General features: G+C 44.7%; 2 protein-coding genes across 4 annotated transcripts in view; both read right to left on the reverse strand.

Moving 5' to 3' along the window:
- Nucleotides 1-10008, reverse strand: part of ISM2 (isthmin 2) — a 37137-nt gene extending 27129 nt beyond the window's left edge. For all 3 annotated transcript variants that reach the window (XR_009958517.1, XR_009958516.1, XM_062576811.1), the window contains exon 1: nucleotides 9871-10008. Coding sequence is in view for 1 of the 3 variants with exons in the window: in XM_062576811.1 (XP_062432795.1) it covers nucleotides 9871-10008 (138 nt within the window). In the remaining 2 variants the exon portion in view is untranslated. The remainder of the gene's footprint in view (nucleotides 1-9870) is intronic.
- Nucleotides 10009-15337: 5329 nt separating this feature from the next.
- Nucleotides 15338-22420, reverse strand: part of SPTLC2 (serine palmitoyltransferase long chain base subunit 2) — a 73760-nt gene continuing 66677 nt past the window's right edge. The window contains exon 12 of the mRNA XM_062577233.1: nucleotides 15338-18035. Within this exon, the coding sequence (XP_062433217.1) occupies nucleotides 17916-18035 (120 nt within the window). The 3' untranslated portion in view covers nucleotides 15338-17915. The remainder of the gene's footprint in view (nucleotides 18036-22420) is intronic.

Here is a 22420-nt window from a genome sequence, read left to right on the forward strand (position 1 = left end):
TGCCCACTTCTGCACTTGGTTACACTTCTATTAGTGAAGGGGGCTTCAGTGCAGGTCCAGCACTGGCAATAGTATTAGCTCCATTCCTATGGGCATGGTCAAGGTGACTTCCACTGCAAACTGCCTGACACCGAAGGATGCCAACACAGTCATTGTCTGTCAGTCCAGCCTTCTGCTGCAAAGCCCAAAAGAGAAAATCAGACCATGTACATCTGGATTAACTCTAGGGCTGCCTGGACTCCTGAGCACACCTAGCTGAGAAGACCACCAGACAGGCAGGAATCACACAAGGCCAAATTGCTAGGTCCAGCAGAGACCAATAAGAAACCACAAAAGCCCCTTCTGACCAGGACCTGTCCCTGATCCTGGAAAGTCCCCTTCAGTGCAAAGAGCCAGCTTGTCAAAGAGAGAGATTTGGTCACAGCAAAGAGCAGGACCAGTATCTCTCAATTGCTGGGTCTTCACCAGTCCAGCTAAGGATCAACTGGCATACAAGTTTGGGTCTTTATTAATTTTAAATGAAGACCTGAACAACTTCCTTTATTTTTTGAAAGAGTTCTTCAAGTACTCATGGAATAGATATCACTTGTATGCAACAATCCTGTTTATTATAGACTGGTGGGAGCTGGCAGTAAACTGTGAGCGGTGGAGATAACTATTACACCTTCAGGACTGTAATTTTCATGCAGTTATCAGAACACTTCAGAACATATGGAATCATCCTCTTTTCTAAATAGTCTATTCCACTTGTCTTGAAAAAGGACCTGCAGGTGTCAATATCAAGGAATTCCTCATTTTTCACATTTATTTTCACATTCGTGACAATTTTAATCACAAAATGCTTTCCATGGTCTATAACTACATTGCTTCCCAGATACAACCATATTTGGTGCAGAAGACACCACAGAACAGAGAAACAACAGTGTGCAGCACTGGGAAAGGAGGAAGGACACAGCATGGTCAGCTTTGTGCAAAACTGAAACTGGGGCAGCTGGCTGAGTGGCCGTGAGTGCTCCTTGCCACACATCCCATCTGCACAGCCTGCCCTCTCACCTCTAGCACCCTTTGCAGCAGGCACTCCTGCAGGTGCACAGCCAGATAGCTTGCTCTTGCCATCCTCAGACAATTTCCCAGGATACTTGTGACACAAGCAGGACAGCTAAGTGTCTAGTGGCTCTTCAGCTATTTTGATGCATTGTTGTTGCCCTCCTCAATGTCACAAACAGGTGCTTCTCTACCGTAAATGTCTTCTAACTCCTTGCCCAAGGTCTCTCACATAGCCAGGGGCAAGGCCAGAGAGAGAGCCCATGCCATTCGCCTGAAAGTAGCCTTCCAGGAAGGTTCCCCAAAAGCTGCCACCACTCTGTTTCTGCTCCTGACATGCTGCCCAGGACAGATTGCTCTGCCTCCCACTCTGAATAACCAGTAGGTTGTCACAGAAAAGGGAAGGCATCTATTTAGCAGCACAACAGCATCCCAGAGAAGCACCCTGGGTACCACAGCCCTGTCCTTCCCCACAATGTGAGATTGTGCTCAAACACTGAGGTTTGGGGGCTAACCCTTGGCAGGTCCTGCCTGCTGAAAGAGAGAAGCACTGAATGCAGCAGCTTCCGAGGACAAAGTGGCTGTGAGCTTGGACCCAAGCACCTGACGCCTCCTGCACACAGCCCATTTCCCTGCAGAGGCAGCAGATGCACACCCATATCCTCCTATGCTTTCTGGCACAATCTCCACTAGGGCACATGCTTTCTGTTAACATAGTTGTTATAATACACATAAAATCTTAAGGCATCTGACTGAGTTGCTGTTAACTTGTTCCAGCTCTAAACCACACGTGCTTTAGTAACCATTAACTTGTTCTAGCTACTGATATACATTTGTTTCCCTGTACACCATAACCTTTCAGTTGCTCCAGCTGCTGCTACCATCGCAGCTCAGGCAAAATTGTGAAAGGAAGAAAATCCAAATACAGCAAAGCAAGTGCCCCTGTTCCCTCCATCCCCCTCTCCCCTTTCCAAACAACTTGCCATCATTCCTGTGAAGCTGTCTGGATTTCTTTTTCTCAAAGAGAGTAATCGGAGGAACCAGACCAAAGTCTGGCATCCCAACCTACTGGAAGATGTTGAAGTGAGGAATGGGGAGGGGGGAATGCACGGCAGGTGAGACAGCTGGGTGGCCCCACTCCCCTTGCCCAAGCACTGCATGCCAGCTGCACCGGGAGAGTCATGGGTTTGTTTTGCAGTGGCAGCAAGACACTCTGTAACCCTGGCCTCCTTAAACTCACCAGCAATGCCTCAAAGTGCACAGAATGGGTGCTCCCCAGCAGGCTTAAGGGCCACAGTAAGGAAAGGCTGGGGAGGAGCACTTCCAGGATGCGGTTGTCCTTGGGAGCAGGGCATGGCTGCTGCTGGGAGAAGCCAAGGCAAGAGTGGAAGCACAGGGCCAAGTGAAGGGACGAGCTGCATTTCTGTAGCTGGGGTTCTGATGCTTTTCAGATAAACCAGAGGTATATCCATCAGGGATTGCTTCAACAAAATGGGTGCCCAAGTTGGTCCCAGAGCAACTCTGTGCCCTGCAGGAAAGGGATCCAGGCATCTCTTGGCCTCTGCATCTCTACTTTCCAGGAGAGCAAGACTAGGGACATTTCACAGAAATCAGCCCCCTTGTCCCCTAGGCATTTAATCTGCAGCTCCCTAGCAATGACTGGCAGAGCAGAACAAGCTCAGCCTCTCTCTGCATCAGCTCCTCAGTGCCTTCCAATGGCCTGGCAGACAAGCTGGCATCGGCAGGGTGATGTCCTTGTAGGAGCCCTGCTACCTTGACTGTAACCTCTGCATTTAAGCAGCTATACCATAGGAGAAGGCCTTCCAGAGATACACTTTTCACAGCTGCTGAAGGCTTTGATGACAACAAGATGAAAAAGACCAGCACGTTAAGGTTTATCCTCCCCATGCCCTTATGGTTACCACCTCCTTCACAGGCTAAAGCAACTCCCAGGGTCATTTTGAAGCCTCCTCATGGACATAGTCCCCTCAGTGGATGCTCCCATGTGATCACCCATGGTATGTTCAGGATAAAAGCACATGAGCAGCTGCCTTGTGCTGCCAAGTCTCCTCTCCAGTCAGGTGATGGGATTTAATGACTCCTTTCTGTCAGCATGTTGTGAAGAAAGGGATGCCGGGGTAAGGAAACCCTTCCCCTCTGGCTCCAGCCTGTGCTATTTTTAACTCCTTTGTTCATGAGCTTTTTGAGGATAGTTTCTACTATATCCAAGTGCCTCACAAAAAATACCTTTTTTCTTACCAAATGAGAATCTGACACTTTCAGGGGTGCAGAGACAAGCCCAAAGTCAGAGATAAGCTAAGGTTCTCTCTAGAAGGAGAACTCTGCTTCCCCAACACCTTAGTCCCCACTGATACCTCCTTTATATTTTGGCATAATTTTCCAGCTGGACCTTAGCTGTAACCCCAGGACAGTGACAGCTCTGGGAGCTACAGCTAAGATCTTGCTTCTCATTCAAGTCTTAACGATTAAAAACAAATGATACATTTCAGTAAAACTTTAAAACCTTTTCCTCTTAGTCACTCCCAGAATGGGAGTTGTGCTTCCCACATGCTTCTCAATGGAGTGTACCTGGATATCTAATTCAGCACTTTTTCCTCAGCCACTTTTCCAACACCAGAACCCCAGCCCACCCTGAGGGCCCAGAAGGAGAAGCACAAGGTTCCCCAGGGTAAGCTCAATAGCTGAGGTGTCATCTCAGGCACTGGGGAAGCCAAACTCCTCCTGAGACTCCAGCTGATGCTGACAGGCAGCTGCCAGACTCCAGTGCCCACACACCTTTTGCACATCCCCCATCACCTCTTTGGCAGGCGTGCAGTGAGACACTCCACTAATGCTCCTTGGGAAAGAAGATTTGGTTGCTCCCTTAAGGGGAGCTTTGATTTTTAAGCCAGCTTAACTGTGCAATATACCTACAGTGTTGCCAGGATTGGGCGGGAGGGGAAGAAGGGAAGGCAGACATGAAGATATCTGTACAAAATCTTGTCTTACTGGAGATACCACACAGAGTGGCACACTGGGTTTTTGGCTGAGAGGCTGTGGAAGCCACTGCAAACCAAAGGGATGAAAGGCACCATAGTGCTCAGAAGAAAGCCTTGGAGGGGATGCAGACTCTCTGGCTATACCACCAGGAGTAATTGTAGGGGCTGGCTGGCTGCAGAAGCAGAGGGGGAGAGAGAAGAGCCCTTAGCAGTGTTATCTCAGAGAGATGAAGAGGTGCTGACCCTCTGCTCATGGGACACTACTGGCCCACCCCACAAATACTTGTTATTCATCCCTCTGCACTCTACCATTTAAAGATGTCATGCCACTGCTTGGGCTGGCTGAGGCATTTGGAAGGCAGCATACCTTTGACATGTGCCATGCTCTCCCCTGCCTTGTATGTGACAAAAGCAACGTGCCTTGGATCCTGAGGCTCGGGATGTGTTCCTAGTCTTGCCTCACACCTTAAGTCCTGTGCTCCAGATAAGGCCCAGCAGATCATGCCAGCTAACTACTTCTAATCCAAGGGAAGATAAACCTACTTCTCCCAGCTCACCTCCTCTGCCCTGCATGCAGTACTACTGCCTGGCTTTTTGCAGTTGGCTCCTGGCCTCACTCTCAACTAGTAATGCTGGAGACCAGCAGAAGGCAGCAATAATCAAATTTACTGCATTTTGTTCCCTTTGAAGCTTTATCCTTCTGCTGGAGACTGAAGAAAACAACTTACAGTCCAAGTGTTGTTGCCTCTCACACCAAGAGCCACTTGCAACTCTGAGGCATGGAATCACCAGCCTTTTAGCCTTTTCATGTCTTAAGTGCTAAGCAGCTTCTTAGACAAATCCAAAGAGTCCCTACACACATGGAACTCACAAGAACAGAGCAACTCTGACACATACCATGCAGGTTGATTTCTACAGCTGGCTATGTAAAAGTATCATAGAATCATAGAATCAGTAAGGTTGGAAGCGACCTCTGGAGATCATCTAGTCCAACCTCCCTGCTCAGCAGGGTCACCAAGAGTATGTTAGACAGGGTTGCATCCAGGCGGGCCTTGAATATCTCCAGAGAAGGAGACTCCACAGCCTCTCTAGGCAACCTCTTTCAGTGCTCTGTCACTCTCACAGTGAAGAAATTCCCCCCACCACGTTCAGGTGGAACTTCCTGTGCTTCAATTTCTGCCCCTTGCCTCCTGTCCTGTCACACAGGACAACTGAAAAGAGTTTGTCCTTGTCCCCTTGACACCCTCCCTTCAGGTACTTATACACATTGATAAGATCCCCCCTCAGTCTTCTCTTCCCCAGGCTGAAGAGGTCCAGCTCTCGCAGTAATCCAATAACCAATGAAGGTTCCCTGCAAAAATGTTAACAAAAAAAGACAAAAAAAAACAAAAAAAAGGGAAAAAAGTCCTTACAGGTTTCAGTCTGAAACAGAAATATTTTCACATACAAACAATGCTGCAATCAATTCCCTGCTTCTTGGCTGTAATTTTCAGTATTTTCGATAAAAACAGAGTCTCTGGGCAACAAAACCTGCTTTGGAGGAGATCAACAGCACAGTCCACCTTGCTGTCATGACTAGCTTAGATGATTCTCAGGCTTCCTTATGGGAGAGGTGGTTGGGTGTCTTATTCAGGATCTATTCTCAGTGAAAGAATATTCATTCATATAATATGAAACAAAAGATTCCTGGTTTTCACTCCCCACGCCCAAGACACTGCCAAGAGCAGGGCAGATTTTGTTCCCCAGAACACTCCCCACATTGCCTTGCTTGTGTACCTCAAATTGGCATGGAGGAGGCATGGCTGGAGGCACAGCAAGTCTCCCAGCCTGGTTTACATTTAAAGGGAAGATCATCCTGCCTTGTGCTCACCTGGTGTTTCAGCTGCTGGAAGGATAGCACAGAGGGAAGTATTGGTTACTGCCGACCACAAGTGAAACAGAGGTGAGAGTCCTTCCTAAAGAGCACCTTGCTTATTGACAATGGCTTTTCCCGTTGGAAATCCAAAGAGCCAAGCAATGCCCTGTGGGGCAATTTATGCCTAATCTCTTCCCCTTACATGTGCCTTTTACAGGATCCCCTTTGATTCTGACAATAGAAACTCAGACCTATTTGTGCAGCGAAAAGGGAAGAAGACCCCTTGTTCAGCAGGTTCCCTACACTCAGCTCCCCACTGTTTTTGCTCCTGACTCAGGCCCAGGGTGGGAGAGTTTCCAGTTGTGTTGGCTAAGATAATTTGGCACTCCTCAAAAGGAAATTTCTACAAAGGAGGCGCATAAAGAGCCCCTTTCAGAGTGGAAGGATGCTTCAGTGCATGTTTTGTACCCGCAAATCCAATCTCCACCAAGGACAAAGCCAGAGACAAGAACGCTTAATTTCTGAAGAAATGAAAAGGTAAATAGCACATCTGTAGGCAAAATGACTCTGCTACTGCCACAACCTATAGCAGTCCCCTCCAATGGGAACATCTGCCCACTCATGCCTAGGTGAGCCCTTGCAGGAAGAATGGCTTCACGAAAAGGGAGCTCCTGGGGAAAGCCAGGAAAGATTTGGGAGCTGTGGGGTGACATCAAGGTAGGCCCTCCCCACAGGCCTCAGCATTGCAGTGACCATGTACCCACTACTCCAGTGCTCCCAGTGCCAGAGTCTTCTCATGCACTGGCCAGATGATGTCAGGGTCCCCAAGTGACAGGGCTACCCCAGTTACAGTCTCCTGGCAATCCACCACTATGAAATTCTCCATTGGGCCCACCTGACTTTTCCTTTTATCTCCTTTGACTCTACTCTCCTTGGACTGCCTTCACTCCCCATTTTCTAGTAACTCAGCAACGTTGTACATTTGAAATACATTTGTATTATGAGACCTCCTAACTCAGAAATTTGAGGAATGTGCTTAATATTTTTATCTAAATTGTTTTAATACAGTAGTGCAACTCTGAGGTTCAGTATGATTACAAAAATTTCTCATTTAATTTTGAATAGAGGAAAAGTGTTTGCTTTAAATGACTACATTAAAACAGGTCAACTTTATGTAATTGTTTAATCATTTTAATTGCCTATCTACTCCTTCATTTCTATATTTTGTCTCCAGGCCTGCTTCATTTTACCCACATCTGTATGGCATTATCCATAATGTAACCAATATTCCAGATGTGGTTGCACTGCTGCCATAGAGACAGGGCCTATCAGCTTCGCAACATGAACCATCTGTGCATATGACCCAAAAATCACTCTGGCTACTTTTTTTTTATTATTATTATTTTTAAACCACCACACTGTTTTGCTTGTATTGTTTACTCTACTTCAAACAGGGCACGGCTACTCCAAAATCTCCAAAATGCATATGCACCAAAATTTCCTCCTAAAACACAGCCACTGCATGTTGGTAATTATGTTACAATAGCTACAATTTTATCTCTGCTGTGTGCATCCTTCAGGGCATAAAAGACAGAAATATGAATGCAAGCACTAACAGACCCCAAGACAAATCAGTTCTTATTTGTGTTTAACCTCCACTCTCAAACATTTACCTACAAACTTACTTTATGTTTGCATTTCTCCAAGAAGAAAATGTCCCAGGGCAGAGGCCCTGCTGTGTAAGTGCTGTAATGCAGTCTTTGCCCAATCACTCAATGCTCCCTATTCAGAATCATTTACAGACCCCCTATTCTGAATCATTTACTGACAACAGCACTCGTTTCCCATCCTATTATAGACATCAGATAAACAAGGGCCTGAGACAGCCCTGTAGCGCCCTGTCCAAATTCAAAACATGGCATTTTTCACTATCCTTTGCTTGTGGCCTCTTCTGGATTTTTTCAGCTAGACTTTACAAGATACTAATCAAATGTTTCATCAGTTCCTATAGGCGTTTTTCTGTAAATTAGCGTCAGTCATAGTGCCCTGACATTGATAACAATTAATTGTATTCTGCCTAAAATCCTCCCCCTTCAAACTGCCAGAAGATACAGAAACAAACAGATCCAAACACGACTGAGGGCTGCACTGGCCCATTCTAATGCTGAGGGGAACTCCCACTAACTCTGCAACTGGGATACGATATTTTTCGAGATTTCAAGCCTAAGTTCTTATTCTGTCTGCAGCCAAACAGCCTGAGCACGTTCTGTCTGGCATTCTTCTGGTAAACAAAGAAACATCTACACTTATGCTTTAAGTTTCTCCAGAAAAGTACATCATCAACATACTATGAACTATCAGTGCAACAGCATGTAGCATCTACAGCAGTCTGGTTTTCATCTGTTTCTTCCACACTCCAAACAAAACTATTACCAAATTTAACTAGTGATGCTTAGCCTTAATACAACCTGTGCCCTCTTTCCTTTTGCTCATTGGCCAAGTTTTAAGTGCTGCAGGTGTACTTTCAATGTTTGCTCCCTTTATCTTATACTGGAATGGAGTTCACGTGCTTGATAGGAGCTGCCGGATCACTCCTGTGTGGATCAGCATTGAATTTTGAAAATAACTAGCAGAGAGGTAAATCCCCTGCCCCCCATAACATGCCTATCACTCAGTACATTTGTTATTAGTCTGACCAACCTGCTAGCTCAAACCTACTTCTTTTCACCAAGTATTGCCAGCAAGCAATTGCCCTGGCCTAATCAATCTCATATTGTTATTTTTTACAGTATTCTTTTTACTTACTTTCTAGCAGTAGCATTCTTAAAAATAGTATTTTAAAAACACAGCTCTGTCTGAACCATTTTTTTTTCCTAGAGAAAAGTTCTAGAAGAAAATAGCTTGCCTTAACCATTCTCCTGTTACTGTTCTCACTTATTCAAAACCCTTCCTTCTATTTCCATGCTTGCTTTTGTTTCTTCCCCATTTGCCTTTCTTCCATTCCCATCAGGTTCACCCATTTGTTCCCAGATCTAACAAGCCCCTCATCACCTGCCGAAGTTTTCCCTTCCCTAATCCCAGCTGTACAAGCACAGACCTCCTAAATCCAAGCTGGGCAGGATACAGCTCTCAGAGGAGAGGCATAGTGCAGGGACCTTTACTGAGTCCTGCAGCCTTTGGAAACTACAGAGGCAGCCTGCAGGGATGATCTGAACAGTGCAGGCTGCTGGATGAAAACAGAGCATGACCACTCTGGAATCTACCCTAGGCTCATCTCAGCGTGAAGGATGGATGGTGGCTGAAGTCTGTCATGTCTTATTTTTGTAGTGGAGTTTCTGAGTTCCTAGCAAGCCACAAACCTTGCTAATTTTACTGTAGGTCAGGTTATGCCTGGACTCCTCTTTCTTACGAGGGATATTGCCCCCTGGAGGTAAAAGATATTCCTGTGTGTTGGGTCACTGCATTTAGCCCGTCTCACGGCATTTAAAACAGCATCGCATGCCCCTTTTCCTGCAACATCTGTGCAAAGCAAAAATGTGGGGCTATATCAAAATCTGGGAGGTGGGGAAGGGACTCTGCCCCTCTATGAGCAAAGAGACAACCCAGAGAAGGATGGACACAAACCCACAGCTCTCCCCATGCGGGGCCCATCTGTGGATGATACATGCTGGATGCGTGTTCCTCCGGAGAGGCACAACTGACCCCAACAAGTCCTGAGGCCAACCCAGACAGCAGGCTCCCTTCCTTGGCCTTCGCACCCTCTCCCTTTTCATGCCAAAGGGCTAGGGGGAGCTCCACAACCTCACGGCTGTCACTGGCATGCAGGGCTCCCACAGCACCCTGTTCTGCCCCACCAGAAGTGACCCAGGGTGGTGGTGCCCCTTGGTGAGGAGGGAGCCTACCCCAGCATCCTCCCTGGCTCCCGAGGGGATCTTCATCCTCCCCCAGAGACCCACCGCGCCGGCTCCTTACCTCTGCCAGCCTGGAGCTGTGCTCCATGAGGCTACTCTTGCGCTGCTTCCTCACGGGCAGCCCTCTCACCGCAGTCAGGCAAATGGTCAGAAAGACAAAGCCTAAAATAAGCACAACTTTCCCTCTAATCCAAGACATCTCTCCCTCCCTTCCCTCCCTCTCGCCCCACCTCGCACACACAAGGCACGCACACCCGCCCCACTACAGTCGAATATTGCAAAGTCAATCCCTTAAGGAGAAAGGGAGTGGAGCAAGGCAAAGCCGCGCGAAGAGCACAGGTCGCTGCGGCGGGCGGCGGCTGGCCGCGCCGGGCGGGCGAGCAGGCAGGGGCTGCGGCAGCGTCTGCCCGCCTGCTCTGCTCCCTCTGATCTCTCTTGCAGTTTGCTGAGCACGTTTCGGTTTCGCTGCTCTCCCCAGGCTCGCCTCCCGGTGCCACTGATGCTGAAGGATAACTCTGAAAAGCTTCGCAAGTGTGTGTGTGTGTGGGGGGGTACTTCTCCTCCCCACTACCCTTTCTAATCCTTCTGTCAATCTGATTTCTTTTTCTCCTCTTCTCCTCCTCCACCAGAGTCCCCTGGTTGCGCCGAGTCTCTTCGGGCAACTCCAGACACCAGTGTGTGCCTGCCCCACGGCAACTCCCCGCCTTTAGCCAGCAAAACGCTCTTTTTTTGCATGAGACGCGATCAAGCCCCTTCCGGGCGAGCAGCTCTGGCCACGGCCCCGCACGCCCTAGCCTCGCCGAGGAGCTCTTGGCGGTGCCAGACTTCCCCCTTTCTCCCAACAAACACTTCCCCCTCCGGGGCTCAGCCGGCCGCTCCTCCCCTCCCGGGCAGTGCACAGCCCGGGCCGCCGCAAGCCTCTCCCTGGCTGTGCCTCGCGGGTCGCTGCCCCTCTCGCATGGCGGGCCCGACCGAGCCCGGCGGGCTTTTTCTTCCACTCCTCGTGCAGCACCCCTGGGCCGCGGCTCGCCTCCCCGGCGCCAGCCTGGCACGGGCTCGCAGCACCGGACGCCTTCCTCTGCGCGGGTGCCGCCGCAGGAGCCCTGCAGCAGCGCCCTCTCGCCGCAGCTCCGGGCCTGGCGCGCGCACCCGCCCGCTCTGCCGCAGGCTCCGCAGCGCCCTGCTCCTGGCGACGCCTCACAGCGCCCGGCCGCGGCTGCGGTCGCAACGACGTGGGCAGGAGGGTGCCGCCCGCACCAGCATGAATGAGCAAGCGGTGCATGAATGAAGCCGTGAGCACAGTAGGGCCGCGGCAGGCAGTGAGCGAGCAGGCGGAAGAGCACTGCACACGCGGCGGAGGAAGGGAAGGGGGAGCTGTGCGGTGCCTTCAAAGCAGGGAGAAACGCTTGGTTTTGCGAGACCAGTCTGCCTTTGCCTTTCCGGGCTAGAACTAAGGGCTGGGACTCATGGTGCTGCTGAACATGGCAGGCTGCAAGGGAGTGGGGCTGCAGCACCAGGAACGGGACTCTGGGGCTGGAGCAGCCCCACTGGAGAGAGGGATGGAACAGCTTCCACCTGGCACAGCCTTGCGCCAAGCAGAAACAGGGTTCTGCTATGGCATCAAAGCTCCAGCTGTTCCTGCACTGCAGGAGCAAGTTTCTGTCCCTTGAAGTAAGTCTTGATTCGTTAACCAGCTCTCTCCTGCTTGCAACATCTTTTCTAGCCCTCAAAGAAACATAGTGTATGTATTTATTAGCAGCCTAGTAAGCATCTTTCCCAGGGTCTTCACAGGGGGTAATCAGCTTTCAAATTAGTGAAAAACACCAAAAGGCACGCTTTGAGGGGGAAATAAGCCAATATTGACATAGATTGGGAAAACAGATGCCCAGCAGGGCAAAAGTCACGAGCCAATTCATGCACCCATGGGTGAAAACAGTACTTGAACCTCTTTTCTCAAATACCAAAATCTGGTTTATGCAAACTTAGGGCTGAGATGAGCAGAAGGGAATGTTTAAAACAAGCCACAGACTGCAAGCATGTCTTGCAGCATTTCATGAGCAGCATGACAGCTGATAACAGTCTGACACTCAGAGTACTGGTGGAAATCCACTTCGGCAGCATTGAAGGCCAGCAACCCACCTTCTGCAAAGAGCCAGCCTTATGGGCTAGCAGAGAATCCACTTCCTGACCTCTGAAACAGGCTAGACTTTTAGCCAGCCATTCCAATATGAAACTCTATTTTGAGGGAGGGCTTTTTTTGGGCACAAATCTCATTAGCATTAAGAAAAATCACAATGTAACAATGGCTTTTTTTTGAATTCTTTATTATGCAGAACATAGAATACATTTGAATGGATTTTTTCCAAGCAGTTTTTTTTTTAACATGCATTGTTACCTTTTTAAAGCCAATGGATGGTAATCCATTTATGTTTTCCCTGCCCACAGAGCATCCAACTTCACGTTAATTCTGAGTGTAAAAAAAAATTACAATTTTACTGGCATAAAATATTATGTGAGGAGAGGAGCACATTTAAAAATTTTATCTAAAATGCTTTATCTACAAAAAAATCCGATATATATGTACATTATAGCAACACAGAGGCATAGGAATACAGCACAATTTAAGACTTAGTGCTGTGACTTGGTGGTAAATCTGCCCAGGGCCTGTGGAAATGAGGGCCACCATTGGCTTTGGCGCTGCTAGCCTAAAGCCTCAGGCTCCAGTGGTACTCTGGCCTCTCTCAAACAGTTCTGAAGTTAATGCTGGAGCTGCATTTAACTTAATATACCATTAGGGGGTAGCAGAAATACTGTCTGAGCAGGATAAGATTTGCCTCCCCCCCCCCCCAAAAAAAAAGAGCGAGAGCGAGAGAGGGGGGGGGGGGGAGAGAGAGAGCCATTATAGTTTTCAGATGGTTTAATGCATGTTTCACTTAGCCATGGGTATTTCTGGGTATTACTGCTGAGGAAATTAATTCGCTACCTATCACTGCTTCCAAACTCCCTGACTCTCTCAGTAAATCTGCTTTCAGCAGCCTTGGAACAAGTTACCAATCCTTGCTACACAGGAGCATGGGTACAGAGAACTGTACTATTTTTGGCCTTCACATGCAGATGCCTCTTCTGCTCTTTAAACAGCTGATAGCCAAGGTCAAGCACAAATTGAGCTGAACCCATTCCTCCCAGCAAAACAGCAGTACGTACTGCTTAATTAAGAGCACAGAATATCTGTGGGTTAAAATCTACTGCATTCTTCAGGGTCAGTTTTAATTTCAATTCTTCATACCAAGAGTCACAGTTTAAGGCCTTCAACACACACCACAATACAGTTATCTTTTCCTCCTTCACCCAATCCCTTCTGGAGATGTAAACAGAACAGCTCCAATCTTTGCACTAAACACTTCTCTTTTTAGTGAAAGATGAAGCTTCATACTTCAAATAAACACACTGTGAGTATGCTTTAGAGCTTTAGATTCACATCCAATTTTTTGAACAGGAAAACAACTTGCAAGTCTGGGAATATTTACAGGGATACAAGCCATTACAATGTTATCTGAGGTTTTTTCTTTTTCCTCTTTCAAAACTATGTCAAAATTATATAGGTCATGACTGCTGCTTTTCCCAAACAATGATTCAATACCACTTGGGTGCCAGGTCTAGTGCTGAAGCCAGCAATTTACCCAGTGAGGGGTCATACTAGGCATTCACAGGCAGCCCAGTGCTTCACTCATATTAGAACAGACTGCAGGTACCTTAAGTCTCCATATAGCAGTTTCAGCCCACATGGACACCTGCATGCTTGGCTCCATCACAGGCTGAGCATAAACTGTAGTAATTTAGACTGAGCACATTGTGTATCGGACTAAATCTCCACAAGTTTTATTTAATGTGATGCAGCAAGGGGGCTTACACACAGCACTCCAAATATAACGCTGCAAGATGTTCTTTTGGATGAAAGGGACAACTCGTGGCTTTTCTCCAACCCTTCCTATAATCTGTATGAATGGATAATACGGTTTCTATATGAGAAAACTGCAATAAGCCAAATACTTTTCCAAAGATATAAAAAATGAAAATTTGCATAGAAAGATAAGAAATGTTTGTCTGCTTCGTGTGGAAAAGTTTTATAGAAGTGTCCCTCTGAGCATGTAAAGTTGCATTCCTATTAAAAGGATCCTTGTTCCAGTACACATGAAAGATCCCTATATAGCTGAAAATAATTTATGATCAACTGCCCCTTTTCTCCATCTCTGCTATATCAGGAAGCTAGATTTCCTTCATCCAAACAGCACAGGGCTGGATCACTAATTTCACTGGAACACTCCCCTTTCCTGCAGTTCTGAGAGCGGGTACCACTTCTGTACTCTGAGAGGAAACAGCAAAAGGAGGATAAATGATGTAATTCCTTCACTGAATGACTTCATTACACTGAAGTGTTTGGTCAGATCACTCCCCAGTCGTTGTCTAAAGCAGAAGCATGCTACACTGGTAGCTCAAGAGCCAGAACAACTCCTTAAGGATACTCCTTTGAGAGAGAAAAATATAGGAACTGAATAAACAGTGTTAAATACACCATATACACAGATACTATATATGAAGTTTGTGTCTGTGTGAAAAAAGCCCTGCATATTTGGATACAGAAAAACAAAACAAAACAAAACACAACTTTGTTTCCATCCTGCCAAAGGATTAAAGAGAAATTATGAATCAGGCTACTTAACACAAACGTCTCCTACTTGAAGAAGCCAGTTTCTGACAAGAAGCAGATCTCCCACTCTTCACTGATGCTCAGTAATAGGAGCTTCTCTATTTTCTTAAAGAGTGAAAATGTGGTCACCAGCCTTAAACTAGAATGATTATAAACTTTTCACTCAGCTCAGCACAGTCAAAATCTTGCTTGCTAAGTTCTTCAGAGAGGTACTGGGAAGGTAACGACTGTATGTTTATGAATGAGTTTAGCCTGTATACAGTATGATGCAAAATGCTTTGTTCAAGCACAGCCTTCATTTTCTTTTCAGCTTTGTGTCTCTTAAGACATCCCAGGAGTCATTTTCAATTAGAAGTTCCCAGAAAAGTTGTCAGGGAGTGAAGTCTTATTTCTTAAGCAGCTTCTCTTCCTGTGTAATCTCTCAAGACTGGTTCTTTCATTTGCTTCTACCGCCAGGATTAAAAGGAGACGGTTTATAGCCAGTTTGTAACTGTAAAAATCTGCAATTTGTTCCACACACCTTTGCCACCAGTCTTGCCTCATATAATACAATAATGCACTACCCTTTAGTTGTGGAAACCAAGTTTTTCGGTAAATATGAAAAGATTTTCCTGAGTTTCATGCTCAGTGAATTACTAACTTAAAAGTGCTAAATCTCAGACTCATAACTTACTACACTTTCAGAAGCAATAGGGACTGGAGTTTAGCAAAACAGGTTCCCCTTGAGTAGGGAAAGAAGGCAGGAGGAAATGCTTCCCCAAATGGATGTGGCAGGACTGAAATGTAACCAAGGACTCTGCAAATGCTACTAACTGCCTGAGTGATTTCTGAAATGTCTTAGCAACCGAGAATTCAGTTATATGCAAGCAGCGTGACACAGCAGAAAGATACTAAATGGTAAAAGTTTAGCATAAACACAGTCTCTGCAAACAAATGCAAGGGGAATCCCGGAAGATACCAATCATTTTAAAACACTGACAATCAATCATTTTGAAACATTGATAATTTCAGAAATGTTTTATAGCAGTTAACCAAATTACTGATATATAGCCAGCCTTTCTTTCTCCCATCTAAAGACAAGCTGCCCAGAACTAAATTCCAGAAATAAGATTAGGACTCAAGACTTGCAGAATATAAGACAGCCCACCTCTAACTTAGTATGTCACACTTTTCAAACTGACTGACCACACAGCAGACACAGCCACTGTATATTTGAGAATGCTCAAAATAGCTCCGCGCTGACCCATGCCTATGCCTATGCCTCTGCATTGGTTCCTTTTGTCAGCTCTCAAACTCTTTCCTGATCCTGCTGGAATGTTAGAAGTTGTCCTGGGCAGAGTGCAGATGAGGAGGGTCAAACTGACAAGGTAAGCTCAGCTAATTGCAGTTTATTCTATGGCTGAACAAATGAGATCACTCCATACCTATCAAGGTTGGAAATGCAGGTTATACACTTTTTAGATTGTGCACACATTTTGCTCCAGAAGACTAACAAATCAACATTAGTGGACTGACTAAATCAGAAACAGTTATCCTGACCTAATTTAAAAATAGCCAGTTTTATTTTTTCTCATCTAATTAAATTTCTGAACTGCAAAGGTAAAAATGGAATCAGTGTTTTGAAGTTCACTTAACTAAAACACATGAAGACAGATATTCTATAAAATAGAAGACAATTCTGCTTTAATTCACAAAATGTATTTGCAGAACTCTTTGGTTCTAGTGACTAAAGAGTTCCATCCCTGTTAGCTGCAGAGTGAACATAAACAAATTTTTAAAATAACTTTTTTTTTGCAGCACCAGGCATTGTTTTGAACTGCACTCTGCTTTAAGATGAAGAATTTGTTTAAAACACTCCACTGTCACCTACAAAAAGTATGACTAACTGAATCGTACAGCTAGCCAAAACCAAATTAACTTTCATGCTTCACAATGCTGAAATATTGCTGTCTTTGCAAAAAATTCACATGTCCAAGGTAAACATACAGGAACCAACAACACTGCAACTGACCCTTGCTGTAAACGTTTTGTTTCCTCTTCAAAGATCCATTCTGCTTGCTGAAAGAATTCAAGATGCAATGACTAAGTAGCAGAACAGCTCTTATATGTGCTAAAGCAAAGGTGTCTAAAGCGTCTGTTCTATACTCAATGCAATTGTGAGCACATTCTCTCTTTGGGGAAAGCCTAGAAAGACATGCAGCTACCAGTTGAGAGATTTTGTTGGTTGCCTAAAAAAAAATACGTATGATACAAGACCCAGGCTGTCTATACTGTTTGCATAAAAGCCTTGCACTGCGAGGCCAATGAAGAACATTTCTAATATGACAAAGAAGAGTGAATTAGTGTGGCGAAGGGTAGCAATCATTCTTTCACAGATTTGCATGAAGTAAGTGGTTTTCCTAGTAGTCATCCATTGCATAGCCCTGAGTTTTGTGTGGTTCTGATCTTACAAAGAAGCACAAGGCTTGTTATGGTTTATTTGATTCCAAGAATATCCTTCTAATAACTATTAGTTACCAGATATACTTGTTAATGTTTTTTATGATAGTTTCAAAGCAGAAGATAAATTCATCTGTAGATAAAAAGCAAAATTCACTGAACCCACTTAGAAACAAAACTGAAGTATGTTAGAAGGAAAACAAAACTCAGCCTATGAAAAAAATCTCTCCATCTTCAAAATCAGGAGACAATCTGGTACCCATACTGCAAAGGGAAAGAGGCTAGAGTCCCAGAAGACTTTCTGTTTGTGGCTTACAAAACTAAATAATGTTTGGGAACAATGGTCCTGTCAGTGACTTGTCAACAGCATGTTTATTTTAAAAAGGCTAAAGTTTTAAACACAAGTAACTGCAAAAGAAAAAAGCTTTGGTTGATTATCCATCTTGTTAAATATGTTAAAGTTAGCAATCAACAGTTTCTCTAGGAGTTCCAGAATGAACAGACAGGTCAGCTCGCTCCTTACTGGGAAGGTCAGACACCTAGCAGTGACACTGGAAATGCTGCCATGCCAGCATCACACATTACAACATCTCAGCCAGCATTAGGAAGGCTAATGGTGCATACAAAGTCTGATCTGTTCACCCACAGCCAGCTAGGGTTGCTGTGAATTCATTGTGACAAATAAATAAAAAAGCATTAAGGAAAAAATCAAAAAAAAAAAAAAAAAAAAAAAGCCAAGCACCTCTAGGGCCAGACCCTGAAGACACAGGAATCAAACCTTTTGTTTCCTCTCCCTATTTACAAAATGCCGTTTAGAGCTGATGTGGCCACTTCAGTATTGTAGGGAAATGTCTTTTATGCTAAGCAGTCATAAGCGTGTTGTTCATGGGCTCTGTGGCCTGAGTGCCACAGTGTGTCCCACGGGGTGCATTCTTCCCACCAAGGCACATGGAGGAAGTTCAGTCTTCTGTTTCTTCATATGTAGTCTCATCAAATGGCCGGTCCAAGAGAGGTACCAACCGATGACGGGAATATTTCAGTTGCAAAAGGTCCCCAACTTCATTGATTTCTTTTAAAGCCTAAGAAAGAGACCACAGTGTTTCAGCAGAGGAAACATGCAAGAAAATTAACAGCACATTTTCTTTCTTGCATGTCTACAGACAGTGATCTTACCTGAATAAGATTTTACCATATGAGAAGCCCTTAGCTTCAAAGGTACATTGAATTTGCTTTAATTTTAGCAGCCAGAAGTCTCAAGATCAAGTGATAAGCACTGTTCACTTAACTAAGCCCTCTGTATCCACCTGACTACTCCAATCCCAAGGCAAGAATATCACATCCAGCAACACTAGCTCAAATTTTACTGTTATCTCAAATACAACCATGACCATTCATAGGCAGATTGACCATATATTCCTGTCTTCTTGGAGGTTTATAAAGCTGAAGCGGAGAAGATGTATTTAGAGGTTTAACTCCTCTGTATGATTCATTCCAGTATGAAAACAAAATGTATGCATGCTGGAATACTATCTGTGAACTACTGAATTTTAATTGCAAGACAGTTAAAAGCAACACACATTATTGGGCTAACAGGTTTTATTGGTGCATTTGTTTTATCTGTAATTGGTTAACTACAGATGCTTGTATAGAACTAGAGCAGCAAGCTCTGTATCATAAATAATGTTGCATGGGAGATTCTTTCCACTATATCCAAGGAAAGCACAAAGCAGTTCCCAGGGTGGGATCCCAAGCTTTCTATCCCTAGAAAGCAAGTTTCACTGACTGAAGTCACCACAAAGGCGGCACTTAGAGGACTGATAGCCCAGAATACTGCTAGTAAACTAAAATCTTTTACCATTATGTCCAAAAGGCAAGTCATACGAAGTTACTAGGGATCAAACATCTGCTAGCCTGTAAAAGAGATGTTAAAATCCCTGCTCAGACAATCACACTTTGCACTCTCTTTGAGCAGAGACTGGTTTACCACAGAGTTTGTTGAAAATCAAATCCTAAGCTGCAGTTTCTTTGCAGAACAATTCTGCAGCAAGGTTCAAAACAAGCAAGTCACTGCTGTCAAATTTGCAACAGTATGTGATGCTAATCACCTTATATATGGCAAGTGACAAAGAGATGAGTTCAGAAGATGAATTCCAAGTTCAATGCGATTTTTGAACTCAAAGGCTGGCATTTTGCCCTCCTTTGAATTTAAAGTTTGTTCAGATAGATACACTCAGCTTTTCTTCAGAATGCCACTAATTCAACATTAATGCTCCAGTTTTAACACGTTCTGGGTCAAATGCCTGTCTCTTGAGAATAGTTGGCAGACAGGGGTTAATATCCCTACATGCTTTTCCTTCCTGGATGGATAGTTCAAGTCTTTGTTTCTTTAAACAATGGCCCCTCAAGTTTGTTATATCTGGCAGCAAGAATCTCTGCACTCTAAAATCTGGGGGAATGACAAGTCTAGAAGTTGGACTTCAGTAAAAACAACAACAAAAAAAGTGTGGGCATGCTTTACTAGAGCTTTAAGTAAAGACTACATATGGAAACAATTTAAGGTTGAATTTGTGTTGAAAGATTCTGTTAACTGTTATTCTTGAACTCAGATTTAGGATTTTATTAATTTAAAACAAAATGGACCATGTGATTAGCAAAGACTACAAAGGAAATGGCACTGGTGAACTCTGACTTCAGGAGAGTGTAATGTATTTTTCAACACTGAAAAGAAAGCACCAGCCCACAGGGATGTAGGTTATAAGGAACTTCACTCTGATCTTGAGCCAAATATTTTCAGGCAAGGAAGTTTTATTTACATAAAACAGTGAAAACTGTAACTGAGAACTGCTCCCCATCATGTGAGTTCAGTTAATAAGAACAAGGAAGCATTACAAATACCACCATTTACAAGTTGAGTTTCTCTCCACCATGCTCCAAACCTAGATGAAGTCTGTATAGAAAAATGCCAAGATAACAGCACTAGCTAGCATCCAGGCATGCACGGACAGGCTACCCAGTTCTCTTCTCTAGTACTGACTTTTAAAGGCCCTCTCCAGTTTTATTCATTTCACTTTTTCTCCTAGCCATTATGGCCACAATCACCAGAGAGATCAGTTCTGATGGTTGGCTTAATTATTGACTGTTTGAAACCAATCCTTCTTCATTACATCAAAAGAGAACACAAGAAATTGTCTACACAACAAGGACTTGCTCCTTATTAACTCCACTTGCCAGTGCTCTGGGAGCAGAGTACACAGCTGTTTTGAACTTCAAAGTGGATTACGCTAATTTGGAATAAAGCTGCTACATGCCAAGTAAATCAGGATTTGTTCATTTATTTTGAAATTCATAACTCATTTTTATCCTGGATTAATTTTCCTCAGATAGATATGTGCTAGTATATTAAATGAGCATTTCTCTTGATTTAGAGCATTTAGCACCTACAGAAGTGCTAAAGAAATGAATCTTTACAGTTAAAGCAAATGCACAAAACCTGAAACATTTTATGGGAGGCTGAAAGACTTGTAAATAGCATGACAGGAAAAGAGCTTTTTAAAGCAGAGCAATAAAAGTTACAGATTGGTTTTGGAAGGGAACAAACAGTACTTTATAAACACTCTGTGAAAGACCTTAGCTAAGAGAGAAGAAAGAATCCAGCCGACACCAAGACTCTGTGGTTGCTCATGCAATGTCAGAGCATATCAGGTTTGTACAGCTTAAGTTGTGGCTGTACATAACTTGCTTTATTTGCAGCAATATGACGTAAAAGATTTCAATTTCCCTTTCCCCCCCCCTCCTTCCCATTCATTTCTCCATGTCCACCTAGAAGTTACTGCTTCCTCATCTGTGTCCATGCATTCGTTTCTATTACCATGCTCTAAGAGAAATCTATGATACTATTCATTTTATGTCAGGGTAGGAGGGAAAGGAGAGGGCCCACTCTGTACTTTCTGAATTTTATTTAGAACAGAAACTATTGAATTAAGATAATTCAGGGAAGATTAACAGGACAAGTAGCTGGGAAGGAACTCCTGAAACAGTCTGTTGCTGGAGTGCTGAGGCAGAATCTCTCAGGTCTTACAAGGCAGAAATAACACAGAAGCAGCAAGAACAGCACTGCAGATACATGACTGGGTATTTAACTGTAACAGAACTACACTAGACATACATTACCAAACTCCACATTCTATCGACTTACTGATTTTCCTAACGAGATTGACATCAAAAAGGCCTACTTTCAGCTGTTGATTTAAAAGTTCTGTGGCAGTGAAGTGCAAGAAGGTTGAATCTTGTTTTTTGAAAGATGTTAATAAACATCTGCTTACATGCAAACTCATATCTGCTGTTCCTCTGCTGAAATGTTACCACCCAATCATATTGGACACTTTTGATAAAACAAATCTAACTGTACTCCATCTGAAACTGTTACATCCTCATTACAGCAGCCATCAGGGCAGCTGAGTGAACCATTCCTGTGTTTAAATATTCTTGTTTTCACTAATACTGTAGAGAAGTGATCTGGAATGTCCTTGCCATCCTTCTTTCTTCCCTCTACCCCAATTACCCTTGTTCTTCAACAAAAGCGTAAGAGGGTACTCTAAACAGTTTCTCAGCCAATTCAGATAACTCCAGCTGCAGCATTCCCTAGTTTTGTCCTGAGCTACTTTCTGTGGTTCAATGTGAGGGGAAAAAAGTCACCAACTGATTCTGTTGGTCACTGAGGTACTTCCTAGGAGAAACAGGAAGTGGTAACTCCGAATCACAAAGTAGTTAGTTTGGAACTCTGGAGATCCAAAGATCCATTGGTAAGATCCCCCCGAGCCTTCTCCTTCTCCAGGCTAAACTGACCCAACTCTCTTAGCCTCTCCTCATGTGACAGATGCTCCAGTCCCTTAATCATTTTTGTGGCCCTTTGCTGGACTTGCTCCAGTAAATCCATCTGTCTTGTACCACGGAGCTCAGCACTGGACACTGCGCAACAGAGGTGGCTTCAGTAGTACTGAGGGGAGGTGAAGGATAACCTCCCTTGACCTGCTGGCAACACTCTTCCTAGGACACTGCCTAGGATACTGTTGGCCTTCTTTGTTGCAAAGGCATAATGCTGGTTCATGCCCAATTTGCTGTCCATGAGGACCCCCAGCTCCTTCTCTCCTTCTCTAGTCAGTCAGTCCCAAGCCTGTACTGGTGCATGGGGTTATTCGTCTCCAGATGCAGGACTTGGTATTTTCCTTTGTTGAACTTCATGAGATTCTCATCTGCCCATTTCTCCAGCCTGCTGAGGTCCCTCTGAATAGCAACACAATCATTTGGTGTGTCAATCACTCTTCCAAGTTTTGCACTGTTGGCAAACCTGCTGAGGGTGCAGCATCTCATAGCCTAGGTCATTAATGAAGATGTTAAACAGTACTGGCCCCAGTATCAACCCCTGGAAGACACCATTAGTGGCTGAACCCAGCTGAAATTCATG

This window comes from Rhea pennata, chromosome 5, assembly GCF_028389875.1.
Source record: "Rhea pennata isolate bPtePen1 chromosome 5, bPtePen1.pri, whole genome shotgun sequence".
Taxonomy (NCBI): domain Eukaryota; kingdom Metazoa; phylum Chordata; class Aves; order Rheiformes; family Rheidae; genus Rhea; species Rhea pennata.